This window comes from Nyctibius grandis, chromosome Z (assembly GCF_013368605.1).
Source record: "Nyctibius grandis isolate bNycGra1 chromosome Z, bNycGra1.pri, whole genome shotgun sequence".
NCBI classification, from domain to species: Eukaryota; Metazoa; Chordata; class Aves; order Nyctibiiformes; family Nyctibiidae; genus Nyctibius; species Nyctibius grandis.
The window spans coordinates 32,765,437-32,793,084 of record NC_090695.1 but is presented as its reverse complement, the minus strand read 5'-3'; the positions used below and the strand labels follow the sequence as shown (position 1 = coordinate 32,793,084).

The 27,648-nt window shown below is 41.4% G+C and overlaps 1 protein-coding gene across 4 annotated transcripts in view; it reads left to right on the top strand.

Moving 5' to 3' along the window:
* BRD10 (bromodomain containing 10) overlaps positions 1-25,633 on the top strand; it is a 67,899-nt gene extending 42,266 nt beyond the window's left edge. For 2 of the 4 annotated variants that reach the window (XM_068422641.1, XM_068422642.1), the window contains 3 exons: positions 3,977-4,092; positions 8,372-8,559; positions 10,717-16,114. In XM_068422641.1, coding sequence (XP_068278742.1) covers positions 3,977-4,092; positions 8,372-8,559; positions 10,717-14,354 — 3,942 coding nt within the window. In that variant the 3' untranslated portion in view covers positions 14,355-16,114. Of the gene's footprint in view, positions 1-3,976; positions 4,093-8,371; positions 8,560-10,716; positions 16,115-17,698; positions 17,902-19,572; positions 19,676-20,570; positions 20,673-23,478 lie in introns of those variants that run through there. The other 2 variants (XR_011050051.1, XR_011050050.1) reach the window with 2 other exon arrangements.
* The last annotated feature ends 2,015 nt before the right edge of the window (positions 25,634-27,648 follow it).

Here is a 27,648-nt window from a genome sequence, read left to right as displayed (position 1 = left end):
GTTGAGAATGTGTAGAATGTCTCTATGTTTATATGGAAACATTCAGCACATTTCTAAAATGTATTTTTATTGGATTTGCATTTTTAAAATTTACTTGTAATTTAACACAGCTAAAAGTCACGTTTTATACTTGTCCTCTGTCTAGGCCTTTCTTCTCTTGTTCTGTTGCTAATACCTTACATTGTGTTTCCAGAAGAAAATAGTGTTTTATTTGTCACTACCTGGAACAAGATGGTAACTAGAGGTCAGATGCAAGGTATAGAAGCAGTTGTGCTGGGAATGTGAATTACAGACCACATAAGAACGTAACTGAGTACACACCCAAGTTAGGTACTGGATATTTCTATTAATCAGTTAGGAATGCAGGCTCTTACCAAACTTAGAGTTAGCTCAAGTAAATTGAAGGGGAACAGTTTCTTCACACATCTTTAAGAGCAAGCTCTTCAGTGATAGAGAAAGACTATTTTTACCTCTAAAGTACTGTCTTGGGTTGATGTAGCTGCATAATTTTAGTTCATGTCTACTAGTAAGGTCCTGCTGGATTTCATAAACGCCAGAAGGCAGTGCGTCCAGACCTCCATTTCTGCACATCCCTTGTTGATGAGAGGACTGAACTTACAGGGCTGTAATATCTATTCCTTTGTACTAACCCTGCACTTCCACTAAACCCCTCCTTGTGGAATTTCCTGAACAGCTATATTTTGATTATATTGAATGGATCAGTCATGGCTACTCTGCTGTGGTCAGTTCCTTCTGTGCCATTAGATGTTGCATTCCATTTATTTGTTAATCCCATAACACATCAGGTCATACTCAGAGGCTTTTATCTTTCATCGTAAGGAACCCTGCAGTCAGTGTTTGAAAGGGACGTTTGAAGGTATCCCCACCCTGAAGCACGACTATTGTCAGTGCTGCATTAGGTCCTCCGTGACCTGATTAGCCAAGTTCTGAAAGCAAGAAAGAAAGAATGGAGATTCAACAGCTTCTCTGTGCAACTTGTTCTAATGCCTTATGTTTCTGATTAAAATATACCTTCTAAGGTCCAACCTGAACCTCCTAAGCTTCAGTTTGTAGCTGTTCTCCTGCATTACATCATTTGATATTACTGAGAGGAGTTTACAACACAGCCATTTGTAAAGGGAATTTTATGATCTGTAGAAATTAGTAGGTAGCTATGTAATGCTGAAGTAGGGAGTTAAGTCATAGCTTCATCAGTTATTGATTTGCCTTTTTTTTTTTCTGGAAAGAACACAAGACTGTTAAAGAATGAAACTGCATAGGAAAGGTAATGCTAGCGTTTGTAGTGATGTGTCTTAAGGTTATGGACTTTTTTTAATGTCCTTTCGTTTTTAATATTTTAATACTTAAGGAATAATAGCACATCATTTGTGTAAGACCTGTGCTTTGCAGGAATCTTATGTGTTTGCACAGAAAACCAACTGAACCACAATAATTTAAAACATAAGGATTTTTTTTCCCCCCACATCTTTTTTGGCCCATATTTGTTCTGTGTCCTCACTATTTCTGAGGAAAGAAAATTCTTCTCATGGCTTAAATTTGTGTATGTTGCCAGTAACAGGTTTATTGTCAACTCCTAAACTCCAGTAAGAAAAATGAGCAATTGGCATACAGGGAAATAGTTAATTTACTTTTTTTTAAAATTATGCTGCTATAATATTTGCATTAAAATTATTTGGAAGCAAATGTGCGAGTTTTCCAGATATTATATGCAGAGGACACTATTTTTGTTAAAAACTAGCTCTAGAATTCAGGGGGCAGAGGATTTTTGGGGGTGGTTTTTTTGTTCATTTTTGTAAGCAATGAGAAAAATGACTTGTATTTGTTCTTCTTTGAAGTGTTAATGAAGGCAGTAAAGTCTTAAAGTCTGCTCTTGACTAAGCCTTCTGTTTGTGTCTGGCTATTCAATGCATAATGCAGTTAGCACTTCAAAGTTTAGTCAGTAGTCAGCTGATATTTATCTGGCTCATAACTACTCTTTTTTTCTACTTAAGCCAAGATCTTAGCCTTATGTAAAGATAAATGAATCTCAGAAATTAATAATTTCTTGTTGTTTTTACTCTGTAGTAATTTTTCATGTATTTTTAATACTACATTTTCACACATCCCATTCTTTGCTATAGCAAATGCATGTACAGCATTTCTATATCCTGATAGTAGTGGCATTGTTTATTTTTGCCGTTTTGATACAATCATTATGTAGTATATAAATTCATCCTTTTAAAACTGTCTGTGAGATGTTTTGTATATCTTACAAGAATGATAAATCTGTGCACATAATATTATTTCATATTTTAACAATTAATTCTGTTGACTGCTAACATCAGGAGGTGACACCAAATGCCTTGGTAGGCTACAGTATACATAAGGGCTTTTTTCTGTTGCAGTGCTCAGTGGCAGGTTTTATGCTACAGTGCATTACATATGCAAATATGACTGGACACAAATGAAGGAAATAAGAATACAGTTTGCTGGCTTGTCTGTGTGCTCAACACTAACCATTATGTGGTAATGTGGCATAATTTCCTACTTAAAATCTTTGCTTTTGTAATTTTAGTTGAAGAATGAAGGAGTAGTTATTCATTTTGTTATGTAACATGCAAATGATTATCCATAAAAAATAGATACCTGGTCTTCAAACAAGCATTCGGCCTGTCTGATTTTACTGTACTGAGAGATCTGCTGAAATGTGTAGAAAGGAATTATTCCAAAGTCCATAGAAAAATAATTATTGTAGACTGCTGAAAGACAGCTGTGTCAAGCTTTATCCAGCTTCTCCTGCCCTACATTTCTTGGTGTGCTGGACCACAGGAAGCTGTGAAGGATGTGAGCTCTATCAAAAGCTAAATATGTATATGAAATAGATGAGTTCGCAAGTCTTCTTTCTTTTTCTTGCAGAACCATAGTTTCTTTACTGTCTTACATCATCTCTGACAAGTCAAGAGATAAAATCCTCATTTACGTAAAATGCACAGAATTAGTAGAGTGGCAAAAGTACTAGAGTATAACACATCTCTTCGTGTAGCTGTTACATATATGTGCATTGTTGAGTCTTTTATGTAATAAACTAGAGAATAAAGTTTTGGGAAGGAACACTTACAAGGGGTACCTAAGAGTGGTAAGACATGTGTTCTGCAGCATTATGGCCACCATGGTTGTGCTGTATATATGTATATACATGCTAATTGTCTTTTCCCAGTGTCTTTTATCCTCATTCAGCCTTTCCAGATTTATTAAAACATGAATTCGTCATGGAAGATCATAATATTACATGTGTTGGTTTGGAAAAGACAACCATTTTAAATTATACGTTTGAGTTAAAAGCTTAAAGCTTTTATGTTGGAAAGCTGGTCTCTGCTGCATAGTTTGTTACTTCATAAGTGACCAATTTGCAAAACTTTAAAAAAAAACTTTCTCTGGAACACTGAATAAAATACAAAAATGTAATGCAAAACCTGTGTGTTTTTATCCCTGAAAATTGTAGTAAATTGTTTTTGCAAATAATAATAATATAAATCATATCACTTGTATTAAATGAAATTATGGTAAGGTTTCCTGTAGAAATTTTATCTCTTAACTATTAAAAGCGTATGTACATGGTTGGTTTCCCTGATCTGAATGGATTACTACCTATGTTAGTTACTCATTTAAGTAATTTTAAACACATGGTGTGTTCATAGGATTCTGCTTTAGTTTTAAGTTTGAGCTGTAAAAAGTTATCATCCTTGCAGTATTGCTTTTTTAACTAGGACATTATCTCTCTGTAGTATAAAAAAAAGGTAGAAGTAGTAATCTTACATAGGTTAAGGGTAGATGTAACTGTGAAACTTAGTAATATTTTCTTACAGTTATTTTCCTCATATGCTGTATTAGTGTACCGGGATTATTGTAGTACTAATACAATATAACAAGATTCAGGTCTAATGCAACGATAAATAAATGTTATTTGTGTTTGCAGAGAAGATGGTACCACCGGAAGCAAGCAGTAAAGGAATTGCATGGTACGTTGATACGACTGCTTAATGAACTGTTACCATGGGAACCAAAGCTAATGAAAGCATTTCAAAGAAACAGGTAATTAGCTGTTCTTTTTTTAGCAATAGTGCATGGGATGGAAAACAGAACAAAATTCACCTTTAAAAAACTAATCAGTAAATTGACTTCTCAAATAAATTCAAAGAAAATACTTTGAGGAGAGGAGTGAGGCATGGGCAGTGCTTTAGTTGGAAGAATTATTTTATATTCCAGACTTACTGTCTCTAAATAAAGTTGAGTTTAACCCCCTAATATTTTTGTCCCTAAAACTCTCTAGAATCCTTAAGCGTGCCTATCAATAGTTGTATCACATTCCAGTTAGGATTTGTATTGCTGTTTATTTGGTTAAGAGGTGCTGAAAACCTGTATCTAGAAAACTAGACCAGGGCTTCTTAGAATACTTTGTCAGACTACTTACTGTCTAAAGCTACCTAAATTGGTTGATTATGAGTTCTCCATAAAGCAATTATTAAAACATTGTTGTGAAATCTTTGTAACCCTGTAAATTTGAAATGCATCTGGAACAAGGTGTGTCAGAGAAATATCAGTGAAGCAGATTTAAATCTAGTAAGGGCAAGTATTAGTAGCAGTGAAGATGCTACACAGATTATAAATCCTGGAGAGACTGGATATTGACTTGGTATCATCATTGTGCCTTGAAGCTTGGTGCCATTGTTGTCTGTTGGCCATACAGCTGTTGCTATAATCATACCTTAGCTTTGCCACATAGACATTTAAAAAGCAAGAAATGATTAGGAGCTTGAACTCTATGTCAAATGATAGATAGCTAGACAGCTGCTTAAATGTTGAGTGTGAAGGAAAAAAACTCAGTTACATGGTGCAGAACTAATTGTGAAAAGTGTAAAAGGTATTATGTTTAAAAAAACACCACCATAGCACCAAATACAGTAAACAGATAGAACTACTAAGAGTTGGTTGCTTAGTACCTCATTTTAGGAATATCATCCATGAATTAAAATCAGTATTTGGAAATTTAGGAAATCAGTAAAGGAAAATGTTGTGGAACATTTTGCTTTAAATAATGGACCAAAGTACAAATTTTGCTTTTTTCTATTAATTTCTACTCAAATTTCTGTTCATTTTCCTTAGCTGTTCATTTCTTCCTCTCTGTAGCAATTCAGACTCCTTTTGGAAATGTAGCAGATAGTAATACTATTAGAAAGGATTTCAGTTTCCAGTATATGGGGTTTCCAGTTTTATCGTCCCTCTCTACTCGGCACTGGTGAGGCCACACCTTGAATACTGTGTCCAGTTCTGGGCCCCGCACTTCAAGAAAGATGTTGAGGTGTTGGAGCGAGTCCAGAGGAGGGCGACCAAGCTGGTGAAGGGTCTGGAGGGTCTGACCTACGAGGAACGGCTGAGGGAGCTGGGGTTGTTTAGCCTGGAGAAGAGGAGGCTCAGAGGTGACCTTATTGCAGTCTACACCTACCTGAAGGGAGGTTGTAGTGAAGTGGGAGTTGACCTCTTCTCCCAGGCAACTAGCGATAGGACAAGAGGGCACAGCCTCAAGCTTCGCCAGGGGAGGTTCAGGTTGGACATCAGGAAGAATTTCTTTACAGAAAGGGTTATTAGACATTGGAATGGGCTGCCCAGGGAGGTGGTGGAGTCACCATCTCTGGATGTGTTTAAGAAAAGACTGGCCATGGCACTTAGTGCCATGGTCTAGTTGACATGGTGGTGTCAGGGCAGCGGTTGGACTTGATGATCCCAGAGGTCTCTTCCAACCTGATTGATTCTGTGATTCTGTGATCCTTTGTGTAAATTCTGCTGTGGAATGGTTTGGTGCCCAGTATTAGTTCTTGTTTGTTAAATGTGGTTATAGAATACAGCAGTAGAACTGTTGTGTAAAGTGTGTAGAAGTACTATATATGAGGTGTGCCTAATATGAGTAAATTAGTTTGGAACTGGGTGGCTGCGGTCTTGCACGTACATGTGCTGGTAGCTAAAGAAGCATGCACCTAGAGTGGAGGCTAATTTCTGTGATCAACTTAACTCATGTTTCTCAGGATTTATGTTTTAGGCTGTAACCCTGGTTTATTCAGCAATGCTAGCCTAGATATTTCTATGACATAACTGTTTGGACAGACACAGATTATACCACGGAACAGCTCCAGCTGAAAAATAATCCTTACAAATCATGGGGAGGGAGGAGAGATGGATGGGGGGAGGCTAGATCAATGTCTTGCTCTGGTTCATTATGCAGCTGCTAGGCAGCTGTGTTGCACCAATGAAAGTGGTGAAGAAAGGGGTAAAAAACTGAGTAAAGATACTTATGCTGGTATAAACAGCAGCACCACCACAAGTCTAGCTGCAGTTGCAGTGTCCATAGGGTGTCTCAGACATCTACTAACACCTACTAATTGAATGACAGTGTTGGCCTTCTAGGTTGTCAAGGGCTGGGCAGAGCTCCTTCCATCTGTGCAAGACCTCAGTATGGAGTGAGTCTGGAGTTTTCCTTCCTTCCTTTTTTGTTGTCTTTAATTAGTAGGAGCACTCTTTATGATCAAAATCCCTTTTTTTCCCCTTCTGAAAGGTCCTGTGATCTTTTCAAAATTATGACAGAGTATAATGTTGAATGGTATTTGAATAGCAGCAAGGTTTCAAAGGAAAGGTTACTTGTGCCCACTGATGACATTTGTTCACTGGCCCCACAGCAAAAGTTCCTCAAAAGAAAAAAAGGAGATTCCCATCCAGAAGTTTTAGTGCAGTAGTGGTTCCCTAGTGTCCTCCTATGATTCTCTAGTGTCCTTCTATAGCTCTTCCACAAGTAGACTTCAGGCTCAAAATCCTAGTGGCAGAGTTTAGGTATTGTCCACACTACATCTTCATACAAACTTCAAGGTTGCCTTCTCTCAATGAGAGTGTCAAAACTCTGAGTGAACTATTATGTCTTACTGACCCTGACCAGCCTCACAAGGACCTCCATTCACATCACCTGCCCATGGGCCCAGGTTCCCCATTTCAGGTCATTCTGTAGCCTTCAATCTCTGCTGTAGGAATGCCAGTTTCCAGCTCAATTACAGCAGTTATCCTGCCTGGCCATGGGTCCTACTGATCTGGACCGACCCTCAGATTGACCTGGGACCTGCATCATCACTGTGGACCTGCCCAGAAAATCACTCGACTGCATCCTGACCCTGGCAGCCATCACTGGATCTGTTCCTGATCTGAACCTGTGAATTGACTTCTCAGCTTGACCTCAGACCTGCCTCAGCACTAGGAACTTGCCTGTTGATCTGGGCTCTTTGTTGAACCCAGCTACCAGCCCTAGGCCTGCTCTGCTCCCTCTTTCAGGGGCAGTGGGGTGGCATCCTGGCTGGTGAGGCTTATGCCCTGCCAGCTGTGGCATCGTACTTGGCTCCTCCCTCTCCATCCCCTAGGGAGTAGCTGGCCGTTGCTGCACTCAATGCAAACAACTGTTACTTTAACGCATAAGAATGGGTAAATTTAAGATCTTATTCTTACTGTCATAAGGGTTAGATCCAGACTAGAGTCTAGATTCTATTCCAAACAAGGTGCTAATTGCTATAATCTATTTATTCATTTGCTAAATAATCCTCCTGGATATTGAGTTGGTTACCACCAGCTGAATCCTGTAGTTCATTGTATTTGTACACTAAAATACACCCTAGATCTCATCCAAACAATGGTTTAGAAGAAGGGACAATGGAAATATGTAGCAGTTTAGGAGTATCAAGGTAAGTGGATGTGTTTCTGAACAGTGTTCAAATGAGTAAAGCCGTTCTGTATTTCCATCATATGCACATTCTTTAGTGGAGTGTGAGCTTATGGAGATGACAGTGGCAGCTGTTCTAATGGCACAGAGAAAAGAATGTTTCCTTGAAGGAGAAAGTTACATTACGGTCCCATAGCTGGGCCAAAAGCATGATGCATTTAAGAAAAACAAGATTTACTTAATTCTCTAGTTGGAGTTGCCTTCAAAGGAAAGAGTAGACTTGTTACAGTTAATACTTACGTCCATACAGGCATATTTGTCACCATGCAAGATGAAGGAAGAAACAGAAGATGGATGTAGTAAACCAGTGATAGTTGTATTTGACTCAGTCTTTTTGCCAGTTAGTAGAGGACTAAATGACATAGAATTCAGTTTTGGTGAGGGAAGGGACATTACTGTCACTTCACATTTTCTGCATTTTAGAGACTTGCAGACAGAGCTACCCTGAAATTTTTTGAAGGGCACAGTAGAACACCAACTTTTTGTGTGGCAGCAAATACAAATTAAAAAAATGTTAAAAACAGTGTGGTTTTTCAGTAAGTTAGTTTTGTTGTTTTCAAGGTCCAGATTGAAGAAGGACTATGATGACTTTAAAAGACATCCAGACCATGATAAATTTACCAGAGAATTGTGGAGTAATGATGAAAGTGAAGTTGATTCTGGCAAAGACTCTTTTGCAGTAGTATGTGGTAAATCTTCAGAGTCTGCAAAACATGTGGAAGTTTTCAAAAAAGATCACCCAGCCAATGGTAAGCATTTACTGGAATTTGATAGCTTGATTCAGGAGCTTAATTTTTCCATGTGAGCTTGTGTGCTACTTTTTACCTTAACTACTACTGCGATAATATTGAAAAAGGTTTTGATGCATGTCTGATGAATGTAGACTAGAAGAGGGCAGATATGACCAATATGAAAATTCTGATTAATGCAAGTTTTTGCCATTTTTGTGCTTAACTATTTCTGTGATAATGTAGCAGGCCTGCTCAGAATTTATGTCTATGGTGGGTTGACCTTGGCTGGCTGCCAGATGCCCACCCAGGTGCTCTGCCACTCCCCTTCTGTAACAGGACAGGGAGAGAAAATAAGATGTGACAGCTCATGGGTCAAGGTACAGACAGGAAGATCACTCAGCAGTTACTGTCACAGGCAACACGGACTCACTTGGGGAAAATGAATTTGATTTATTGCCAATTAAACATACAGTAGGATGGTGAGAAAGACAAAAACTAGAACACCTTCCCCCCACTGCCCCATCTCCACCTTCTTCCCAGGCTCAGCTTATTTTCTAATTCTTCTACCTCCTCCCCTGTCAAGTTGGCACAGGGGGAATGGGGATTGGGGGTTGAGGTCAGTTCGTAACATTTCATCTCTGCTGCTCCTTCCTCACACTTTTGCCCTGCTCCAGCGTGGGTCCTCTCCACAGGCTAGAGTCCTTCCAGGATAAGACTGCTCCGGTGCTGGTCGCCCATAAGTCACATTTCCTGTCAGGAGCCTGCTCCCATGGGGGCTCTCCAGGGGCTTCAGCTTCCTTCAGGGCATATTCACCTGCTGTGGAATGGGGTCCTCAACAGGCTGCAGTGTAGATACCTGCTCCAGCATGGTCCTCCAAGGGAGGAGGTCAGCCTTCTTCACTGTGGTCTTCATGGGTTGCAGGGGAATCTGTTCTAGTGTCTGGAGCACCTGTTTTCCCTCCTTTGACACTGACCTTGGTGTCTACAGGGCTTTTTCTCCTACATTTTTTCTTCACTCCTCTCTGTCACGCTCTTCTGCGCAGCATTTTCCATGAGGCACTACCAGCTTGGCTGATGGGCTCAGCTGTGTCCTGCAGTGTATCTGGTTTGGAGCCAGCTGCGTGTGGCACGGGGACAGCTCCTGGTGTGTACTCACAGGGGCCCTTCCACAGCCCCACACTGTCGAAACCTTGCTAAAACCTCAATGTGCAGCCCCTCTGTCCACCCGGCACCTCTGCCTCCTTCCTGGGCCCTCTTATCCACTTCATGCGTCCCCTGCTCACTGGCTAGTCCAGCTCAATGCTTGGTATGAAACATGTAGCGCTCACACCCTTGTCCCACAGGCACCCGACACTCACAAGTGTGCCTGATATGCCAGCCCAGACCCCAGATCCCCCTGCTCACTGGCTAGTCCATCTTGAGATTTGCCAGTGAATACACACACTGCCTCCATGCACACTGGGTTTGGGGAAGATACAGACACTCATGCCCCAGGAGCTGGCACCAGGCAGACAGGCTGTGACCTGCTGCTGTGTCCTTGCAGCTCCTCCTTCCCCTGCCCATCCCTTCAAGGGCTGGTATAGCCCTACTGGTTCCCTCACCCCTCCCAGACCAGTGTCCAGGATCTCCCCTGGTTTACAGTTGTATCAGTTGCAATGTCCAGGCTGATCTTCCTGTAAGGGGCACCTGCAGTTTCTTGATAGCCCATCAGTTATTATGAGTGGTGAGGTTGTTTCTTGTCATTGTCTCCATGTTTGTTTTGTTAGAGCTGTACCTTTGTACAGCTTTTCCTGGCTTCTCCCTTTTTCCCTCGGTTTCCCAATTAACCAGGTCCTTGATGAAATAACCTTGCTGGAATAAACATTCTCATGCTCTCAAATGCCTTTGTCAATTAGTGCGAATGACCAGGCTTGATTTTCCTCACTGTCTCCCTTGACAGTTAGGTTTGTGTCCCTGTATGTTTTTGTTTATGGTTTTTTCCTTTCCTTATTAGCCCCTTTTTGCATTGAAAAAGGTCCTTGACCAGATGCCCTTAAAGAAGCAGACATTGTCCTTCCACGTGTCCTTACACTTGCAGACTAGCATTTTGCCTTTAGCTAGACACTCTAAAATTGTTATATACAGGTATCAGTTGCAAACGTGTAAAACACAATTTCTGTTTTAATATTGTTGCAGATGAAATGAAACTATTAGAGATGAATTTACCTGCAGGAAAAAACAGAATTCTGAAAAAAGAATCAACTTCTAAAGAAATACAGAAGACACTGCCTAAATGTGTTAAACGACAGTCCAAGCAAAGTAGTTGCCTGGATCAAAGCACTTCTGAGCTTTCACCAAGGAAGAAGGCTAAGCTGAGCACTAATAAGGCTGTGGTCCAGAGTTCAGAAAGTAGCCTGGAGCCAGATAGTTGTCTGACTGAGCTGAAACAATTTGAAGGGTCAACTCTAGAATCGTTTTCCTTGACAGATCCTGCAACATCAGTATCAAACTTTCTGAAGGGAACCAAACCCATCCAGGCCTTGCTTGCCAAGAATGCTGGGAACAAAGTGACCTTAACAAATCAACTGTCACCTCCCCCAGGCATAAATGTATCTACTGCTGAAAAGACAGTTTTATCACCTTTGGAACCATCGCTGACAAAACCAGCATTGCCCTGCCAGACCAGTTCAAAGACTCCTTTACAAATGGTATACAAAATGCCAAATGGCCACTGTGTACCAATAGGCCTTCACAACAGCTCTGTGAAAATTCAGATGCAACCTGTGATTGACCCTAAAACTGGAGAAAAAGTCATGCAACAAGTTCTTATTTTACCTAAGAATTTTCTTATTCGGCAGAAGGAAGGAAAAATTGCATCTGAGGACATTCAGTCACTACAACAAAAATCATCTGATCTGCACTGTACAACTTCACCAGAAATATCAAATGTCAGTGTTTCTTCAACACCTGTTCTGGTTACAGGCCCTGCAAATGCTACCACTCAATCACCTGGTACAATTTTTAACAAGAATATTACCCATTTGTCACAAGTGACTGGTCCCATGAACACTACACAACCATTGCTTTCTGTAACTTCAGCAGGTAACTTGCCATCATCAACAAGTAAGGTGAGCCAAACTGAAACCGACAAAATCAAGACTACAGTTTCAACTGCCACATTCCCTGCATCTTTGAATTCACCTCTTCTTTCCACAGCTAGCCAGTCTTTGATATCAGCAACAGCATTAAGTGGGTCTACAAACACTGCTTCTGCCTGTCATATTCTTGCATCACAGCAGACAACTGACTGCTTTGAAACTAGGCAAGAGCTGAAGACGATGTGTGTAAGAGAATCGCAATCTATTCTGGTCACAACACGAGGTGGAAACACAGGAATTGTTAAAGTGCAAACAAACCCAGACCAGATTTCACCTAGCAGTTTATCTTCTAGTTCAGTTTTCACTTACACACCTCAACTTCAGGCCTTTCTTGTGCCAAAACCCACAGTGTTATCATGCTCTTCTCTTCCGTCTGTAGCAACAGCCATGTCTGGACTCCCACATATTGGACAATCATCTCTTTCTCGACTTGCTCCCTCAACAGCTGCTTCTGTTAACATTCCAGCTTTCCCAGCTGATTTTACCCAGGCAATGGAGAAAAATATCAAGTTAACATTACAGCAGCCTGCTGTTGGAGGCACTTTTGGTCAAGTAATAGAGAACTCCTGCTATGTGTCCTCTTCTTCTTTATCCTCCATTTCATTAGCTAGCAATTTGATGTCAGCAACTCCAAACAGTCCTGTTGGTGTGACTAGCATTGGACAAAATAACACTGTCATAACTCCAAATTCTTCTGTGCAGCAACAAGGTAATACTAAAACAAAACCAAATCCTTTTATACAATCTGAGACTAATTCAGCAACAAATGGAGATTTAATCAGTGGGGCTCCAGTCCAGAAACTTACATTAGTCACAAATCCACCTATTTTATCACCCTGTGGGGCATCAGGAGTCAGTATTATACCTTCTCTGGCATCCACTGGTGTTAATGCTCAGAAGTTGATTTTCATGAACACGCAAATTGCCAATGGCCCATCAACCGCCAATCTAGTTCCAGAGTCATTGAAACACAACCTTCCTTCTTCCCTAAGCAAAACCTTTGTTAGTGCCACAGAGCAACCACAGTTGGTTCTGATCCCATCTACAGTAGGAGCACCAATAAGAATAAATTCATCACCAACTATTGCTCAAGTAAAAGATGTGAAAATTGGACTAAATATAGGTCACACCATTGTAAATACTAAAGGCAATGCACAGCAGGCTCCACCAGTTAATATATTGCACTCTGCCATTTCTAAGGGAGAAGACGAAAAGATCATGGGCTTGGCGCTATCTTTGACAAGTAGTAGTACTTTGGTTCCTGTTCCAAGTTTTGTGAGTCAAAGTGCTGTGTCAGTTAATGAATCTGTACGTGTTGCAACAAAAGCTGAAAATGCCTTTACAGTAACAACAGCAAATACATGTGTAGAATCTGTTTCAGTAACATCAAGTGGGACTTCTTCTGGGATACAGCCCAGTGTCTTGATTGGTGGAAACGATCCCTCAAGGATAAGGCCACTTTTGGGTAATCGACTGTGTACATCAAATATTGGAAATACTGTGGGTATATCAACTGTGAAAACAGGACATCTTGCTTCATCTGTTCTGATTTCAACAACACAACCAACAGTATCTCCTCAGAACTTAGAATCTGCTTTGCAATTTCCAGTCATTAGCTTGCCTGGATCTGTAGCCACCCCCCACAAAGTGTTAGATACAGTTCCTCAGTTGACAGCAGTTCCAGCTCCTCCTCCAGTACCAAAAAGCCAGTTGCCCACACTGTTTCAGTTTCAGTCATCAGGAGTTTCAGCTGCTATGCCAAGTAATGCAGGTATTCACAAACTTCAGTGTGTGTTGCCCCCTCCATCACCAAATACAGGTAAAGTCGTTAGTTATCCTAGTTTTGCTTCCCTACAATGCCATCAGGTGCCTCCCAGTACTGAGAAACAAAGTCATACTTACAGTTGTGCTTCTACCATTCAGATGTCTGCAGGTTTACCAACTGTAACAAGCAAGGCAGGAGGTCAGTTGAATGAACCTTGCATTCCACAGAAAATAGTCATTAACACCTGTATGCCTTTGGCACCTGGAACTCAGATAATGATTAGTGGTACTCGTTTTGTTGTTCCACCACAAGGCCTTGGAGCTGGCAGCCATATTCTCCTTCTCTCTTGTAATACAAAACAGACTCCCCCTTTAACTATTAACCATGATCAAGAGGCTCAAGGTGTACCAATTGTTAATCCAATAACCTCAAAAATCATGCTAGCACCAAGTAACTCATTAAGTTGGCAAATATCAAAACATCCTTTGAAGAGCTCTGCCAAAATTGTGAACTCTTTTGGGTCTGCAGATGCTTTACCCATTGTACATGCAACACCCCAGATATTTAGTAGCCCAGCTAGCTCATGTACTCCACTGTCTGCAGCGACACTGTCTGTGTCTTCAGTGATAAAATCACCTGTTAATGTTGTAACTACATCTTCTGTGGTTTCTGCTGCTCATCCTCCAAACCCTCATTTACCAAGCAAAACTTCAGTGTTTCACTTAGACACTTCTATCAAAAAACTGTTGGTCAGTCCAGAGGGAGCCATTTTGAATGCTGTAAATACTCCAGCATCAAAAGTTTCTTCCCTTTCTTCATCACTGCCTCCTGTTGTTGTGTCCACAAGCGGAAACCCTGCCACTGTCTTCCCTGCATCTCAGTCATCTTGCCTTGACAAAACTGCATCCTGAATTTACTGCAAATGAGCCACTTGGAAATTTTGGGGCATTCTTCTGACTTTGGAAGTTGTAACTATTGAATAATTTCTTACATTGTTTGAAACATTTGATTTACTCAAAATTACCTGAGATTACAGTTCTTTCCTGTTTACCTGTGGGGCTTAGGAGGAAGAAAAAATCATTTAGTTTGCCAGAGAGATGTTTTCGTAGAGTTCTTTAGTAAAAAGGTCAGAAATGACCAATGAATTCGTTAAATATTTTAGTCTGGAGAAATCTAGCCTTTTGCACATCTTACAGTATGGACTGTTTGCCGGTGTGTTTATGACAGTATATATATCCTTTTTATTTGTCAAATTTATTTTTGATTTGTTTCTGTAAAAAAAATATTTATGCATTGTAAAAATGCAGTCTATAGTATAGAATTGTACATATTCATGACTTCCTAACAATCTGTACTAAACTATATGTACAAAGAACTATGCTGTCTTATTTATGTTTTCTTTACATAATGTATAGTTTTTAAAGTATTTTAGTAACTTTGGACCAGTGTACTGTTTAGCAACAATGCAGAGGAATCTGCATATAATAAATCAAGTTGCTGTACTGCTTTGTGTTGGCAATAGTTTAAAAATGTGTATATCTTTTACACTGTGGCAGAATACAGATATATATACATCTTCCTACCTAATGCAGATGCATCTCAGCTTTTGGAATATAGTAGAATGAAATTACTTAATTTCTTCTGCTCTTCTGCATGGTTTACATTTCGCAAGATTTGATAAGAGTTGGAAGGAAGGCCGTTTTGTTGATCCTTCTGATACAGGGCAAGATAACTCATACCTCATCCGTTCTTAATAAATGTTTAGTTATATTGCCTAAAATCTCCAGTGATGTGCTAAGGCTAGAAATTGTTTCCCAGACACCAGTCTAAGTCACACTGGTTGCTGTTCAGGACTACCATAAAGTTCATAGATCTGTTGAACAGGTCATTGTTCTCTTTTTTACAGCCTTGTATGCATTTCCACATATCTGGTAACTGTAACAAGGTCACTCTTTAATCTTTTGTCTAGCCATAACATGATACCCAGTTTTTTCACCAGCCGTGCTTTCTAGATCTGAATTTTTTTCTTTAGCATTTAATTGGTCTGTCTGGAAGGATAATGCTAAAACATCACACGATATTAAAGGAGGCCTTACTAAGTGCTTTGAGTGGAAATAATTCACATACTATATAAACCTTCCTTTTATGCAGTGTATTCAATATTTGTTGGCTTGGGTTCAGCTTTTGATCTGATAAAACCCTTGGGTTGTTTTCTGCAGATCAGCTGGATTCCCAGGTGCCTGCTGCAGTGTTCATTGAAACAGAGAAGTTTTTTGGTATCTTTTGAGACTTAGAATATAGAGTTCCCGTCTAGCAGCTCTTATTTTATGGAAGATGATGGTTTTAGAAGCACAGTTCTAAAACCTGAAGTCATCATCTCTGTTAGTTGCTTGCAAGAGCCAGTCTTAGGCTGAACATCTTTGTGGGATTTTTTTGTTGGTTTTTGTTTTTAGAAACTAGAAGGAAAGATTTCAGAAGAACTTATTAATGTTAGTTGCCTTTTTAGTAGCTATGACTTCAAAGCTTACATATCTATATTTAGCAGCATTCTTAGACTGATCTTCATCAAGACAAAGCTTAAGCTTTTGCTCCTTACCCTGTCAAGTTCTCCTTCCCCTCCCCATTTGCTGTACACAGTTGGGAGTTCGGATCTTCGGTTGAAGAATAAAACCATGGCTTACTCTCTGTGTGTTGGCTACCCTTCATATTGTTCTGAAAAGTAATCTGGTAACTAGTTAACTAGAGTTCTGGGGAAGTGAGGGAAAGAAAGGCTTGCACCTTCCATAGGTACCTTCCCTTTCTGCACTAACTAAAAAATTTGAATTGGGAATAAAAAATCTGAATTGGGAAAATGCCTCAGCAATCTCCATCTTATCTCAGCGCTGTGAAAGATGGAAGCTGTCAGTTTTGGCGTGAGAGAAGATTTGTTTCTGTTTTAGAAAAAGCTACCTGGTACAATTCTCATACTTCTCATTTAGAGGTGTTATGCAATTGATTTTGAAAACACATACCGGTGTGTGCCTGCCAGAGTTTACAATATTAAGGCTTTTTAAATCTGACTGCATTTTGCAGTTGAATGCTGCAGGTGACTCTTCCAAGAGAGGAAGATGGCAGGGAATGACAGTTTCTTCATGGGTATTTTAGATAGTCTAAAACCATATATACCAGCAACACATTTTATTTCCATTTCACTGGTGGAACCTTGGGAGTGGCTTCCTTGGATTTTTCTCTTCTCTTAAAATGGCTGGTTTTCCTTTTTAGTTTTTATTTGTTTGTTGTAGCGTGAATATCTACATTGTTTCGGAAGCTTTAAGACTAGGTTCTACTATTGCAGGCAGCCTGGATGGAGAAAAAAATTTTGCATGACATTTTTCTGTATGCTAATGTAGTAGAAAGATTTATGCTATAATTAATTCTAATAAAAGTTAGAAAAGCTTAACGGAAGAACCTGGAACTCAAGCTACTTATCTGAATGATTTCTTAGAAATTTTCTGAATTAGCACGATAATATTTTATAATTGTTTTATAAATATTTTATTATTTGGCAGGCATAAACTTTGCAACATGCAAAGTTTGATTCAGTTTGATTAGAATTTTCATGGACTTTTATTCTCTACTGGACACATGTTCAGATTCCAAATCCTATTGGAGAAAGGCTTGAGACTGCTATGTAATGGGTTTGCATGCTTTATTATTTTGTAAAAACAAATTTTAGTCATTTTTGTGAATAAAATTCCTTTTCCCATTACTTTTCTCCAGTAACATATATGTCAGTCAGGGTAAGACTTTCAAATGAAAGTGAATAGCCATTGACAATTTGCTACATATCTTTTGTTCTCTATACCAAATACATAGTGCTACCTGTAGCACAAAAAGAACTGTAAAAAAGTAGATTATATTCACAAACACAATGAAAAAGCAGAAGTACCTGCATCTTTACTTGAAGTTAAAACACTTAATTACACACATAAACAAATATATATAAATCAATCTTTGAAGAAAACATGTTCAACTTTCAAGAGCTTGTAGAATACCTTGGGTTTAGACCCCTTCAGATATTATATACAGATATTCAGATGCTATATTATATACAAAAGTTTGGGATTATTAATGTCTTTCAACATTTTGGATGATATCTTTGATATTTACCTAAATAGACATATTCTGCCTAATTTTGCTTTGCTTTGAGTAGAAAATTACATTCATTTTTCCTCACTGTTCAAACCCATGTGTGTGTGCTGCCATTTTCTTCCAGGGATTCTGCCTCTACAATACTAGAAGCAATTAAATTTCACAAGTATTAGGAGTCGTAGAAGTACCTGTTCAAACCAAGGGTGTTACTGTCAAGCCATTCAAACCCACTCTGATTTCACTGTGGCATAGCAAAGAGTACAATGTGAAAAGTGAAGCAAAAATTCTCCTGATATAAGGAAGTGAAGAGAAACTTCTTTGTCTCATGTAAGTAGGTCAGAAAATTACTACATGATGGCGTTTGAAGGGAGTCCAATGCCTCATCACAGAGTTTGTTTCATAGCTGGTTTTGCTTATGTTTTGTGGTAGTGCAGAATTTTAGTAGCCCAAATATGATGAGGCTGTTTCCTTTAAAAAGAACAGCAGGAGATGCTCACAAGGCTTAAATTCATGTAGCCTGTTCTCTGTATGCTGCACCTCAAGTGAGTTAACTGACTCAAAATAAGATTAGTAGTGCTGTATCAGACTAAATGTCCCTCTATCCTACCGTCATGTCTCTTGGAGCAGTCAACAGTAGCAGTCCAAAAGAGTATAGTAACAGGCCTGAATATTATTCTCGTATCCACTAATCTGTGAGCCAGAGCCTTCCTCAGACAGCTGTGATTTTTTTCAATTTAATAGCCCTCAGTGTATTTTTCTTGATGAAATTGACCAGTCCATTCTAGAATTCTTGAACACATGCAAACTGTTACCATCCACAAGCTCCTGTGGTAAAGACTTTTTCACACAGTGCGTAAATAAATCTCCTGTTTGTTTATGAATCTGGTGCCTGCTAGTTTCATTTGATGCAAATAATGTTTATATTTTAAGATACAACGAGCCTTTGCTCTTTATTCATTTTTCCATGTGGCCTATGTGAACCTTTGCCATGTTGGTTGTCTCTTTTCTAGAATAAAGAGACATAGTCTATTAAATTATTTCTTATATGGAAGTAATCAGTTACTGTCATTGCTGTCTGTACCTTTTTCAGTTTTACTATATCCTTGAGACGTGGGATCAGAATAGTGCATGTTCTAAAAGCACTACAAATCTATTAAGAAGTGTGATGATAATTTTTCTGTCATAATAATTATTTCAAATTTTTGTTGTGGGTTTCTATTATTTTGCCTTGTACTAACTTTTTTGTAGAAATACCAGTTGTAAACCAAATACACAGCAGTGTCAAAATAAGTTCAATTAATCCTATAAGACTATTCCACTTGCAGAATATTGTGCTGTAAAGACATGGTCTTTAAACCAGATTATTGAAACCAGTGCAAGTCTGGCACTCTTCTCTCTCTGTACAGTTCCTACTTTTGTTTGTTTTAGCTCTCTTGAAAATGTAGAAGGACAAACTGCTGTAATGATTTTGAACACGATGATTTTTTAAGTCTCATTATTTTTGTGCATAAGATACAAGCTTAAGTCTGTATATTAGGTGCATGATCATTTTATACACATTGGCATCCAAATAAAAATTTTTGAGTTGTTGAAGAGGCCACTTTTGCAAATGTGACACAGATTATGTTCTATTTTAAATATTTTCCTTTAAATTACAGTGGCATAAAACACTTTAAGATCTTGATAAACATGTCTTTTCTTCTTTTCTCAAAATACTGAATTTGCTGATCAATAGTCATACCTGGATGTCTGGTGTAAACTTGGAAGCCAGGATACTTTGTTGTTTCATATATGGTTGGTCCAGAAGTTCTGCAGGAAGTTGGGTGTTCTTACAATATCTTATTTCAATCTCAGCTGAACTAAAGACATTAAATGGAAATTGCATGTAAAAGCAAAGGAAATGTAATTAATTGCTTATAATATTTCTTGAAGTTAAGTTTTTTACACAGAAAAAAATGCATTAAAATATGCATAAATATGATTTTCAACCTTTTGCAGTTGAAGACAATGAGGTACCAAGTTCATGTTGCAACACAGAAGAATCGGAAACAGGATCCTTGGTCCCCTGACTCCTCTTCCAGCATCCCATCCATAACTAAAGGTTAGACAACTAGATTACTGCTTTATTTTCTGCTATTCTTCATTTTTACAAAGAAGAAAAAAGGCACTATGCTTCTTTAATTATTTTTTCATATTGATTCCTTCTAGTAAATGTACAAGTATAAGATCAGACTATTTTGGTTATCTATGGGTCGTGGGCACCTAGTACCAGTACATGCATTGAGATCCTGTCCACATGACGTGCTGGTATTTGTAGAATCATTCCTTACTCCCTTTTTTTTAATCACGTGCAGCAGTAAAACAGAATATTAAAGAGGAATTAGTGACTGGGTATTACTATGTAGTCACAGGGTGTCTTGGTTATAAGGAAAGAGTGGAATTATAATGGAATCAGTTTACACAGTATAAAAAGTATGTATTTTTAACGTTATATTCAATTTTAACTACTGGGGAGGAGGAATTGCTTACATCTATTTATAAAAAACCTTGTCAATTCATATTGGCAACATGCCAATACTAAAATTGCAATAGTTTATTTGAGGCTTGTCTGGCCAGTATTCTGGCCAGTTCAACTACATGCTATGCCTTCAAAATACTGTTTTTGCCTGTAGAGTGCTTTTCTGCAAGGTTATCTTAGAAGAACCTTTGATAGACAAACACAAAAATTGTGGGAAGCCTGTCCTAAAGTGTTTTCTTCCTTCCCTGGGCTAAGAAATTGATGCAAAAACGTAACCTTTTGTTAAAAAACAGCCCATATTTGAAAGTGAGTTTCTTACTTTGGCACAGGGAATGCAAGTGATATGGCTGGTACAGCAGTCCCGTCCTTGTATGAGCTGCACCTTGGACTGGGCATTTATCTCACTGTAGTGGCCAGTAGAGAATGCTTAGTGGAAAGAACAAGAAATAGATCAAGTATGAGTTAATTTTTCCCACAGCCTCCAGCAGTAATTCCAGGAGAATTGTATGGACTCAGCCTGGACTTTTCTGTGACGTGAAAGAATAGATTTTGCAGCCAGAGATTCGGGTACTGGAAAAAGGTGAGCAGTAATTCAGAGAAGCAGAGCAGAAAAAACAATGGACATAAAATTATAAAATTGCTTCTCCAGTTTAAGAAGTGGTAGGAGAGGTGCATGAATCCTGCTAAAAAGCAGAAGTTTTGAATGAGAAATTGACTGTGAAATACCATTGTTTTCCTTCCTGTTGATGAGGCCAAAATCCAAGAGGTGTAGAGCATGTGGACTGCATACCCTGGAGACTACAAATGTAAGAAGGACAGGCTTCTTAAATCCACGTTCACAACAAAAATGTTCAGGAAGTGATTTCTAGTGGTACAGAAATAGGAGTAATTACAGGGTAGGTATCTGATATCTTTTAATCCTTGCAAGGATGCTTACCATATGATTTTGTTGTTTTACTGCAAGTTCTGAAGTAGTTCCAAGATTTTTCTGAATGTGTTTATCAGATGACAAGCCTAAAGTTCCTCCTGCAAACAACTGCAGACAGCAAATCTAGCACTGAACAGTGTCTAAAAGGGGCAGCTGTTTTGCTCCTGAGTATCAGTAAAGAGTTACCTGGGGTGTAAGTGATGGTAAGCAAAAACAAATTAATTACTTCTGCCAAGGTAAATGGGAAAGGACAAACTGACAGAAATTGAAAGATTAGACCTTTTTCTTAGAAAATACTCTTCAACAAAAATGAGTCAGTTCTTTTTCCTAATAGCTACAAGAATGCAGCTGGTGATAAATTAAAAAAAAAACTGGGAAGAAGGAAGGCTGCTTTTCTGTGTAAGCAGAGAACACAGTGAATGTGCAGCAGAGCTGTCTGTTTCTCCCATCCAGAAACGGAAGCTAGCAGAACTGAAAAGACCTTACAAAACCAGTATTGACGACTAAAGTATTTATATTAGGCCATCACTAGGCTTGTAGCTTAGGTGTCAATAGTGTTGTCACAGTGCATTCTACATTCTGCCCTTTTTTTTCCTGGTAAAATAGGGCCCAGTAGTCTCTGGTTGTCTTTGGGTGAGTAAATTTGAGAGATGGTTCAGGGTGGATGAGAATGAGATGGACAAGGGTCTGTCTTTCATATTCCTGTGAGCACAAGGCATCTAGGAACACTGCTACGCCCAAAAATGTGGTCTTTGCATTGGCCCAATAAAACATCTTGAAGAGATAGATTTTTGCATCAGGGAAGTAATAGTTCTTTCTGTTTATTATAAACCAAGCTGTCTTTGAGCCAAGGATTTTCTGGGGAAAGGAAGTGAAAATCGGAGGATTGTGTAAGGATGCAGAATATGGAGGGTCAATTCCAAATAGCGCACAAGGGCTGTTTTTTAGCTGTCAGCACGTATGGGATGAGTAGATAGTAGCTGTAGATAGCTTTTTAAACTTTATACTGCTGCTAGTTTACCTTTATTACTGTATGTAAAGTTCAGTACAGATGTGTGGCCAAAAGACAACACTGGAAACTTTCAAGCACTTTTCAGATCTAATGGGCAACAAAATATGTTTCATGAAATGGCATGAACACACAGCAGTCGTGCACAGTTCCGTTGCACTGTTTAATATGCAGTCAACAGAAAAGTACAGATTCATAAATGCTACTTCTCCAAAGCACAGAGGAACTCATTAACCTTTTCTTTTTCATAAGAAGTGAAAATAAGTTTGCTTTTAAAGGCAAGAAAAGGTAATCTTCTTTCACAAATACATGTACATACACCAACAAAGTAATGGATATTTTACCAGTTTTAGACATAAACATGAATCAAAATATGCTGGCAATGTTTTATTTAACTGAAAAGTTATAAGCAATATGGATAATACTAATACAGTTCTTGAGGCCAAGATAATCTATCTACATCCCCAGCTGCAGCAGGTATTAAGCCAACAGAGATTTGCTGAGGTGAACTGGATTGTCCTGGCAACCAGCGGCATACGGCAGTCCTGTTACACTGGACTGGTGAGACTCTAAGAAACCAAGTGCTTTCTGCGGAAAGTCCTAGGTGCTTTCTTTTATCATAGCTCTCTGATGTATGCCGTATTACCGTATGGCTCTTGGCCCAGTGAGTGTTTTGCTACATGGTTCAGTAGGCCAGGAAGATTGCACGCGTCAAGACCTGCTGCATTTTACCTTTGTGCAATCGCTGGGATGGCTGACCAATATTCTGGAATCTTTTAAGGCTACGCTGAGGCTTGTAACCTGATTAGGAAGTAGATGATCCAGCAGGAGGATCATACCCAGAATCCAAACACAGACAATGCAACTGCTACTGCCATCTGACCAAAACACACTATATTAATGAAAGGCCTGGTTTTCAAGTTGTTCGTTCTATCTACATAAGGATTGCATGCACAGCTACAGAGAAGTTGCTGTGATCCTCTTGTATAGATAAGCTTTTATAACAGTGTGTCTACTTCTCTGATGGAAGCAGTTTAATGCAAACCAGTAGCAAGCAGAGCTTCATTCTCCAGCTATGACTAGCCATCTCTGTTCATCAGCACTCTGGGGGAGAACTCAAATTGCCCATGGGTTTCTTCATTTGCTCATTTGGTGGGAGAAAATAAAGCACAAAGGTCGTATTTACTGAGAATTATAGTTGTAATACAAGGCATTTGATTGCAGCCTGATTGCAAAGAGAGTAAAAGGAGTAGGAGATCTTTGACTTTTACACGCTCCCTGTACATACATGACCATACCAGAGAAATTATCAATGTGGTGACCATTTATTACTCTGGAGTCATGTGACTGTCTAATGTGAAAGCCTTTCCTGGAAGTTTGAAAACCCTATACCACATTCTCCATATGTAGTAGTTGAGAAGTTTCTCTGCATTTCTCTTTCTTTTTAAGGGGACTGACACTGTCAGTCGGCAGCAGCGGCAGCAGCGGCAGCGACTGAGGTGAGTGCGGGGCAAGGGTGAGATCGGGCTGTACCGGGCGGGTTCTGTACTCAGGGCCCCCACGAGCAGCAGCCCCGAGTCCCGTCTGGACCTGGAAGTTCCCAGCAACGAATCAGGCGAGGAGGGGCCGTAGCCGGAGACACCGCGGGAGATTTGAAGGGACCCTGGGGAGCGCGAGCTACCCGGAGCGCAGCAGTTCGAGCAGGGCAGGCGGGCAGGAAGGTGCGGTCTCCCTCCCATCGGGGCAAGAGGACAGTCCAGCATGCGGAGGTGCAGGTGTCAGGCTGCAGGGAGTGCCAGAGCCTGGCACTGGCACTCGAGGGTAACGGAGACCTCGCCTATGTGAGGTGTGAACAGGTCGACGACCTGATCTCCTTGGTGGCGCAACTCAAGGAGGAGGTGCAAAGGTCAAGGAGCACAAGAGCATCCCAGGAAGAGGTTGGCGGGCAGTACTGTTCCCTGCCTGTCCTGGGGAAAACGGACGGGCCTAATGCTCCCTGGGAAGTGGAGGATCCTCTTCCTCCTCCACAAGGAGCAGGAGGAGACCTAGGGGATGGGGGGGAATGGAGGCAGGTCCCTGCTCGGGGTGGTAGGTGAATCCCATCCCGACCTTCCTCCCCTCCCCGCGTCCGCCTGAAGAATAGGTATGAGGTGCTGGAACCCGAGCATCTTCCTGAGCATCAGGGAGACACGAATCTAGGTGAAGGACCTTCTAAGGGGCTACGTAAACAGAAGCAACCAAGTAAGAGGGTTGCAACCAGCTCCAAAAAGGAGAAAAGAAAAGTAATTGTTATAGGCGACTCCCTGATAAGGGGAACAGAGGGCCCCGTATGCAGGCCAGACCCGACTCACAGGGAAGTCTGCTGTCTCCCTGGGGCTCGGGTAAGGGATGTTGCCAGGAGGCTTCCTGAAATGGTGAGGCTCTCTGACTACTACCCACTATTAGTATTCCAGGTGGGTAGGGATGAGATTGAAGGGAGAAGTCCCAGGGCAATCAAAAGGGACTTCAGGGCCCTGGGGCATTTGGTGAAGGGGGTAGGTGCACAGGTTGTATTCTCCTCAATTCCTTCAGTGTTAGGTGAAAATAGGGAGAGGACTATGAAAATACAACAGATTAATAAGTGGCTAAGAGACTGGTGCCGTAGGTGGGATTTTGGGTTCTTTGACCACGGGGTGGCTTTCCTGGCACCGGGCCTGGTGGAAAGGAAAGAATTCCCTGATGGAACGGGGAACAGCTGAGTCAGAAGGGGAAAAAGGTTATGGCCCAGAAGTTGGCAGGGCTGATCAAGAGGTCTTTAAACTAGGTTCGATGGGGGAGGGGGATAAGACCAGGGCAACCACAAATGAACCTAGGGGCGACAGGCCTGTGTTGGGAGCAAGACCATTAGCCCAGCTGAAGTGCATTTACACCAATGCACGCAGCATGGGCAACAAACAGGAAGAGCTAGAAGCCGCTGTACAGCAGGAAGGTTATGATGTGGTTGCCATCACAGAAACGTGGTGGGATAACTGTCATGACTGGAGTGCTGCTATGGATGGCTATAAGCTCTTTAAGAGGGACAGGCGAAGCAGGAGAGGCGGTGGGGTAGTGTTGTATGTTAGGGAGTGCTTGGACTGTATCAAAACTGAGGAAGATGATGAGGATGACAAGGTTGAATGTCTATGGGTAAAGATCAGGGGGAAGGTCGGCAGGGCGGACATTACGGTGGGAGTCTGTTATAGACCACCCAACCAGGATGAGCAGGCGGACGAGGCGTTTTACAAGCGGCTGTCAGAAGCCGCCCAGTTGCCGGCCCTTGTACTCGTGGGCAACTTCAACTTGCCGGATGTCTGCTGGAAATACAACATGGCAGAGAGGAAGCAATCTAGGAGGTTCCTCGAATGTGTGGAGGACAAGTTCCTCATGCAAGTGGTAAATGAGCCCACTAGAGGAGGGGCCCTGCTTGACCTGTTGTTCGTGAACAGAGGACTAGTGGGAGATGTGAGGGTCGGTGGCCGTCTTGGGAATAATGACCACGAAATGTTAGAGTTTTCGATAGTGGGGGAAGTAAGGAGGGGCAAGCGCAGAACTTCTGCCTTAGATTTCCGGCGGGCTGACTTTAGACTGTTTAAGAGGCTGGTGGACCGAGTCCCTTGGGAGTCGGTCCTGAAGGGCAAAGGAGTCCAGGAAGGCTGGACATGCTTTAAAAAGGAATTGCTAAATATTCAGGAGCAGGCTGTCCCGGTGTGTAGGAAGACAAGCCGTCGGGGAAAAAGACCAGCCTGATTAAACGGAGAACTTAGGCTAGAACTTAAGGAAAAAAAGAGAACCTACTTGCTCTGGAAGAAGGGTCGGGTAACTTGGGAGGTCTATAGGGACATGGCCAGGTCGTGTAAGGAGAAGATTAGAAGGGCCAAAGCTCAATTAGAGCTTGATTTGGCTGCTACAGTCAAAGATAACAAAAAAAGTTTCTACAAATATATCAACAGCAAAAGGAGGGTCAAGAAGAGCCTCCACCACTTGCTGAATGAGGAGGGTAGTGTAGTGGCAGGGGACGAGGAAAAGGCAGAGGTGCTCAGTGCCTTCTTTGGCTCGGTCTTTAATGTCAAGACCGGTTGTCCTCAGGAGACTCGGCCCCCAGAGCCTGAAGTTAGTGACGGGCGGGCTGTGTGAACCCCCTGTAATCCAGGAGGAGACGGTTAGTGACCTGCTGTGCCAATTGGACACCCACAAGGCTATGGGCCTGGATGGGATTCATCCCAGAGTAATGAAGGAACTGGCAAAGGAACTTGCTAAATCACACTCTATTGTGTACTGGCAGTCCTGGTTAACTGGAGAAGTTCCAGCTGACTGTAAATTAGCAAATGTAATGCCCATCTACAAGGGCCAGAAGGATGATCCAGGGAACTATAGGCCTGTCAGCCTGACCTCCGTGTCAGGCACGGTGATGGAACAGATCATCCTGAGTGCCATCACATGGCACATGCAGGACAATAGGGGCATCGGGGCAAGCCAACATGGATTCATGAAAGGCAGGTCCTACTTGACCAACCTGATCTCCTTCTATGACCAAGTGACCCGCTCTGTAGATGAGGGCAGGGCTGTGGATGTAGTCTACCTAGACTTCAGTAAGGCATTCGACACTGTCTCCCACAGCATCCTCCTAGACAAACTAGCTGCCTGGGGCTTGGATGGGTGGACTCTTCAGTGGGTTAAAAACTGGCTGGATGGCCGAGCCCAGAGAGTGGTGGTGAATGGGGCAAAGTCCAACTGGTGGCCAGTCGCTAGCGGTGTTCCCCAGGGCTCAGTTCTGGGGCCGGTGCTGTTCAATATCTTTATAGATGACCTAGACGTAGGGATTGAGTGCACCCTCAGCAAATTTGCAGATGACACCAAGCTGGGTGGGAGTGTCGATCTGCTGGAGGGTAGGAAGGCCCTACAGAGGGATCTGGACAGGTTAGCTAGATGGGCCGAGACCAACGGCATGAGGTTCAACAAGAAAAAGTGCCAGGTCTTACACTTGGGCCACAACAACCCCATGCAGCTCTACAGGCTGGGGGAAGAGTGGTTAGAAAGCGGCCCGGCGGAGACAGACCTGGGGGTGCTGCTCGACAGCCGGCTAAACATGAGCCAGCAGTGTGCCCAGGTGGCCAAGAAGGCCAATGGCATCCTGGCCTCTATTAGGAATAGTGTAGCCAGCCGGTCTAGGGAAGTGATTGTCCCTCTGTACTCGGCACTGGTGAGGCCGCACCTTGAATCCTGTGTCCAGTTCTGGGCCCCACACTTCAAGAAAGATGTTGAGGTGTTGGAGTGAGTCCAGAGGAGGGCGACCAAGCTGGTGAAGGGTCTGGAGGGTCTGACCTATGAGGAACGGCTGAGGGAGCTGGGGTTGTTTAGCCTGGAGAAGAGGAGGCTCAGAGGTGACCTTATTGCAGTCTACAACTACCTGAAGGGAGGTTGCAGTGGAGTGGGAGTTGGCCTCTTCTCCCAGGCAACTAGCGATAGGACAAGAGGACATAGCCTCAGGCTTCGCCAGGGGAGGTTCAGGTTGGACATTAGGAAGCATTTCTTCACAGAAGGGGTCATTAGACGTTGGAAGGGGCTGCCCAGGGAAGTGGTGGAGTCACCATCTCTGGATGT